Genomic DNA, 6,726 nt, shown 5'->3' with positions numbered 1-6,726 from the left:
TTTGAGGCTCTTCAATTTTGCACCCATCATTTACGTTCACAGAAAATATTGTTATATATTTTTTTCTTAAAAAAAAAGTTGTTAAGGGTTATTAGGTCGTTAGTATTCAAATAGTCTAGAAGGGTCTGGTCCCTTTTGTTAGTTTAGTACGGCCCCACGCAATATGATGTGAGTTAGTATCGCTACCAATTAGTACTTCGTCAACTGATTCTTATGTTTTCCTTACCAATCGCTGCAGCTACGAACGGAAGGTAAACCAATGCTAGGTAAATGTGGAAAACTTTCTACTTCTTCACTAGGAAGGGTTTGTTCTGCAGATCATGCGTTTTGTCATGAACTTGCTGCCCAAACTCTATCGAAATCCGTTTCCTTTTGTATATTTTCCTCACCTGCTTGAGCTTACTAGTCTCTTTTATGGAAACGATATTTATTGTTGACCGCATCCATCACCTCATTATGAGTCTCATTTTTCGTAAAGGCCAGAATAATCCTTCTGAACATTCGTTTTCTGTTCGCAATTCAATTTGGCCATTTTCGCCTCTGTGTCCAGATAATTGTTTCTTCTGGTTGTGAACTTAGCGATATCCTTACTCAATTTCTTTGCCATATAATCGGCCACATCACTCCTCTTGTAAAGCGGTAATGTTTGTCTTACCCTCGTGTTCAGACTCGAAATTTGAGGTGGGTGATCAAACTATCTCATTACCTACTGAATTGACTGACTGTAATAGGTTAGTATGATAATCCGACAGGAGACTTACAAACTCACCCAGGTGTCAAACACGTTAATTAAATGTATTTGCTAGAGGCAGTTTCGGATTACTAAATCTTTGAACCGGGTTCTAAAAATGCGATATTTTAGGTTATAAATTTAGCTTTTATCTCAAGTTCCGGAGTTAGCATAAATACAACGGAAGGAAATAACGTAAATAGCCTTTGAATTTTCTCCTGATGAAGAATATCGCGCTATCACCATATTTGCTTTCACAAAAACGATTATACACGTGCTTACTATCTACGATAAATATTCAATAAACATAATTAATTTGGTCAGTATACCAGTTATGAACATTGGACTTTGTTTTTTATTCTCGCTTTCGCTTTTCTGAAAATCTAGACTAATTGTCGGCCTAATTAGCCTTATCGTTATGGATCTTGATTGACCGCAAAGTGAAATAAAATTTTCTAACGATATTAGTTATGAATGAATTGTAAATTGATAAAAACAAACTGAGTCAACAATAATTATTTGATTTGGTTTTTAATTTTTATATGATGATTTCGGCAAACATTTCACAAAATATGTTTTTTTTTTTTAATTTTCCGGGAGTTATACATCAATCTTGTAACTGATTTTTACTCCCAATTAATCTGTGGCTATATGATGTCACCAAAATAAAACAAAACAAGTGAAAAGGGAGTTAAGTTCGGTCGGGCCGAACATTGGATACCCTCCACCATAGGTATACTGATAGTTACGTGCAATGAAAATATAGGGAACATATCAAAATGTGGACATATTACGACAATTCTACCAATCGATTTTTGTAAAGCATAATGTACACCAAATACAAATTTCAGCAAATTTTAATGATGATTTTTCATTAAATCTCAAAATCCCAAAACATGAACCGATATTCATATCGCATTTTTGGGGTGAAGAATGTGTATAAAATACTAAAATTTACAGGGCAACGTTATATGTAGGACATTTTCATTTTGTATCACAATACCTTCTTTCACCCTAATTATTAAATCGGTAGGTATTTTTATATATGGTATGGGCCTAAATGTGGGGCTATATATGCTATTATCCAACCTGACGTTCTGGATTTTTATTTCGATATCCTATGAAGGTAGAATGATTACTACAGATGGCTAAATCGACTAAATCTTCTTAGAGTTCAATACTTTGTAGTGTATAAACCTACAATTTCGAGTTTAGAATATCCCCCATACTATGATGGAATGTGGCTATACGGATACAACCACAAAACGCGGGATAAATATTATATAAATGGCGACTACTCCCCATATATAATTATATAAATAATTTTTGGAAAGTAAATTTGTTACCAAACAACAAAATACGAAATTACAGCGAATTCTGTCGAAAAACATGCTCAAAACCCTCAATAAAAACCTAATTGGCGGAATTTCAGCGAGTTCAGTTGAAAACGCGCCTAAGAACCCCAACATACAGAAAAATGGGGGGTGGTCCCTTATATGGGGGCTATCCCTAAACGTGGACCGATTTAGCTCATTTTCGAGCTTGACCTGCTTGCAGACAAAAGACAAAATCCTATGCAAAATGTCAGCACCCAATTTAACATTTAACATCAATTTAAAATAGACAGACGGACGGACAACAATTTAACATAGACAGACGGACTCTGAAAGTGATCCTATGCATATTCTAAAAAGAAACCATGGGTCTATCTCGTTTCCTTTTGCCTGTTACAAACATATGCACACATGCATAATACCATGTTTTTGTTGTTGTTGTTGTTGCTTGCAAAAGGGCTGCTACCCTATTGCTTTTACACGATGGGCTGAAGTGATAGACGTAGGCCGAGTATAACTCGGGTCATTTCGGATCGTAGACCCCTCTGTCGTGGAAACGATACCATGGCCCAATAGTAAGGTCGTCCGATATAACCAGATGATTTCACTCGAGCTGTCAAAATGCTTTCAATTTTGACTAAATCGTGTGAAAACGTAAACAAAAATTTTGACAGTTTTGGGAGACCTTCCTTCACAACCTGTACCTGTACCACAGGTAGCAATGGACATTCTAATTGATGGTATGTAACTAGTGTCAGCACTAGTTATAAAACGTACTAGTTACTAATTTGACCCTATAGTAATGCAAGCGGAAATAATCGACTACCTTTTAAACTTATAGTAAGCGAGAATAAGTCACTTGCGACAAAATCAGTTTTTTATTCAAATAACAAGAAAAAAATATGTAAACATTCTCTCCGAACAGCAAGAAAAATATGATAATTGCTTGGTACAAAGTCCGGACTGTATGGCGGAAGCAACTCTTAATAAATAATCCCCTTACATTCCCACCAAATGCATAGCAGAACCTTCCTTCCAGAACCCAAACATTAGTCCTGGCTTGGCCACCGTTTGAGGTGCTTCACGGCTCTTTAACCACGATCGTGCAGGTCGCATTTATGATCCGAATTGGATGAAATTTGGCATATGTCACTTATTTGGCCCAAAAACGAAATTGGGAAAAATCGGTTCAGATTTAGATATAATGTAAATGCACCAAAGTCCCTATATATCTTTCGATTTCCACGAAATTTGACACAGCGTTCTGAATTCAGACTATAATGATGTGTGTTAAGTTTCATGAAAATCAGTTCAGATTTAGATATAGCTCTCATATATGTATATTTTCGTCCGATGGTCCGTCATAGCATACTGAATTAAGTCTAGAATGATGTGTGCTAAGTTTCGGTTCAGATTTAGATATAGCTCCTATGTATATTTTCTTCCGATTTTATGTAAATTGTGCACAAAAGACCCAAAGTTTGTCCGATTGCCACACAGTTTTGTACAATGAACTGTAGTAAATATAAATTACTCTGGCAAGGCTCTTTAAAATCGGTTTATATTTAGGTATAGATTCTATTTTCGTCCGATTTTACACAAAATTGAAACAAAATAGATATAGCTTCTATATATAGTTTCGTCCGATTTTAAGTAAAAGATGTACAAAAGACCCAACGTTTGCTACAAAATTTTGCACAACGTACTGAAATTAATATTACCTAACGTTTGACAAGTTTTGTAGGAATCTACTCCGAGTTAGATATAGCTCCCATATATAGCTTCGTCCGATTTTAAGTAAAAGGTACACCAAAGACCCAACGTTAGGCCGATTGACACAAAATTATGCACAACGTACTGAACAAGGTTTATTCATATGTGGTCTGTTCCCGTACTGCAAGAATCTACTACTTTTTACTACGATAACGAATTGTCCTTTATGATATCGAAGAAAATAGTAAAATCTAGTAGATTCTTGCAGTACGGGAACAGACCAATGGTTAGCAAGGAGGCGAATTCAAAGTCTTCATTGACTGCCAAATTTATTTTTTGAAGAATAAATAAACAAAAAATAATTTTAATCAATACACTTTTTTTAAGATATTTGGAATTTGTATCCTGTTCTGCTTTGTATTTCGCGATTTAAAAGTTGACGGAAAGAGAAGACTTGGTACTGAAGTTAATTTTGTTGAAATCGGTTCAAATTTGGATAGAGCTCCCCATTTTATGTAAATGATGCACGAAGAACTCAAAATGTGGCCGATATGCACAAAACATACTGAAATTAGTATAACCTAACCTGTGATAAGTTTCGATGAAATCTGTTTAGATTGCGATATAGCTTTTATATATTTTTTCTTCAGATTTTAAGTAAATGGTGCACCAAACTTCTCATATTTATCAGATATTTATCCAAATAATCAACGGGTGTCCGACTGATGTTTTCTTTAAATTTATTTACATATTTTTTGTTCCATTGTAAGAAGCAACTCTATATCTGACCAAATGAAAAATTTAGTATAGGTTGAGGAATGACATGTTTATGGATCAAATTTCATATAGTCGGCCCGTCCGACTTTACTACTTTCCTTACTGATTTTCAGTTAATTTATGTGGCACCCAAACATCGAGCTTCTTTTTGAATACAGCTTTGTGCAAAGTAAAAGTTTAAACAGTTTTAAGGTCTAACTCATATTAGAAGTCGTATCATAGCCCAGATCAACTTCGATCATTTCTCCGATTTTATAGACATTTTCGATGCATTCCTCTTTCCCCAACCTAATATACTCAAATACTCCGATTGTGAGCGCGGAAGTGTCAATTGGTTACCTCGTATGACATTCCCGCGTAAGTAAGTAAACAGTTAAATGCGTTGCGGCCCCGTCCTACTTCTATCCTTTCTGAAATATTTCATCGCTACTAAAATTAATACAATTAATTATATACATCTATACGCGTTCGTTGTAGAAATACTCAAGATAATATCGAAAATGTATGTCATAAATTTGGTGTAACTCGCTTACAGAAAATACACAAATCTTAAAATGTTAGAGGAAAATATCTGAAATATTTTCAACAGTTTCGGGAACAGAGTATACAAATATGAGAACAGTTTAAGCGACATCTAGCAGAGTTAATTTACAACAACTTGGCAGCATTGTCGGTATGCGACCATATTCGATTTTTTTCGATATGTAAGTAAATCGAAGTCGACTTTTAAATCCCTATCATCCCACCTCATTCGTAAACAAACCAACTCCTTTTTAGTCTCCATCCCACCTCATTCATTCGTAACTTTCCGTCTTCTTTTTTGACTTCTTCTTTATCGGGAATTTTGTCTTATCCCATTCCATTCGTAACAGGTGGAACGTTTTTCTATGTTGCAGTAATATAAGTAAACGTTTATAAACGAAGTAAACGTTTATAAACATTTATTGCATCGTAGCAGTTGGATAAGTACAAAACGGCAAAATATTCGTCCTTTCACGGAGGAGATCCTGTTCTAAGGAAAATTTAAATCATCCTATTGTATTTCATATATAAAATACAAAATTCAAACTGTTACCGCCTTTGTTTTGATTCCTGCTGTTCGTCGGTGATTTTCACTAGTTCCCCTTCGTTACGGCGTTGTGTTTCTCTAGAGGGCTTTGTATAGACGTCATTTCTATAAAAAAAAACATCAATAGAGCTGCTGTATATTCTGTCCACATTTATTATTTTTTGGAAAAGGTAAAATAATCGAAGCTGCACCATGTCTTATATGTTACCACATTTACACAATGGCTGGCAGGTGGACCAGGCCATACTTTCGGAGGAAGACAGAGTTGTGGTAAGTAGCATACCATTGTTCCAGATTTATCTCGATCTTTCTTTGCCGCCACAATACCAACCACTCACCGAAACTCTTCCCTTCTATATGCAGGTAATTCGTTTTGGCCATGATTGGGATCCTGCATGCATGAAAATGGATGAAGTGCTCTATAGCATTGCGGAGAAAGTGAAAAATTTCGCTGTGATTTATTTGGTCGATATTACGGAGGTTCCTGATTTCAACAAAATGTATGAATTGTACGACCCATGCACGGTGATGTTCTTCTTCCGCAACAAACACATTATGATCGATTTGGGAACGGGTAATAATAACAAAATCAATTGGCCACTGGAAGATAAACAAGAAATGATTGATATTGTGGAGACAGTGTATCGAGGAGCAAGAAAAGGTCGTGGTCTGGTTGTATCTCCCAAAGATTATTCAACGAAATACAGATACTAAGTGTTCGGTGTATGGCGGAGATGTAATTACTACATACTATATCGATAAGACTAATTTATTGTAGGTAAAGAAATTCGTATATTTTTAAATAAAGTAGACTTTAGAACAGAAATTAAAAATCGAAATCTCCATGTTGTTCAGGTTATTTTATTAATAAGCTGCAACCTCTTCCGGCTTCAGTCAAGTTTAGGGGCTTCACTCGGATCGAATTTTTAACGTAAGTAGTCCTCGTTGGGCTGTTTATCGATTTGATGTGTATAATACCATAGACAGACGACAGCCTTAATATGCATTAAAAAGTTCTTAATTTGAATTAAAATTTACCCCTGACAGACGAGAGTTTCTGCATTTATGAACCAGTTTTTTTGTTTCAAAACTATTGTTTGTCT

The 6,726-nt window shown here is 35.3% G+C and overlaps 1 protein-coding gene across 1 annotated transcript; it reads left to right on the top strand.

The window, feature by feature from the left end:
- The first annotated feature begins 5,991 nt into the window (after nucleotides 1–5,991).
- On the top strand, nucleotides 5,992–6,337 carry LOC133337453 (thioredoxin-like protein 4A). Its single transcript, XM_061545674.1, has one exon. The coding sequence runs from the start codon at nucleotides 6,023–6,025 to the stop codon at nucleotides 6,335–6,337; it is 315 nt and encodes a 104-aa protein (XP_061401658.1). The 5' UTR covers nucleotides 5,992–6,022.
- The last annotated feature ends 389 nt before the right edge of the window (nucleotides 6,338–6,726 follow it).

Source organism: Musca vetustissima, unplaced genomic scaffold (genome assembly GCF_032173495.1).
Source record: "Musca vetustissima isolate MV318-11 ecotype Yass unplaced genomic scaffold, APGP_CSIRO_Mvet_v1 utg7945, whole genome shotgun sequence".
In the NCBI taxonomy this organism is placed as follows: domain Eukaryota; kingdom Metazoa; phylum Arthropoda; class Insecta; order Diptera; family Muscidae; genus Musca; species Musca vetustissima.
Note: the sequence above shows the minus strand (reverse complement) of the source record. Positions and strands in the feature narration are given on the sequence as shown.

Excerpts from the sequence above, each read along its gene's own strand:
- LOC133337453 (XM_061545674.1), top strand. The coding sequence starts at position 6,023 with ATGAAAATGGATGAAGTGCTCTATAGCATTGCGGAGAAAGTGAAAAAT.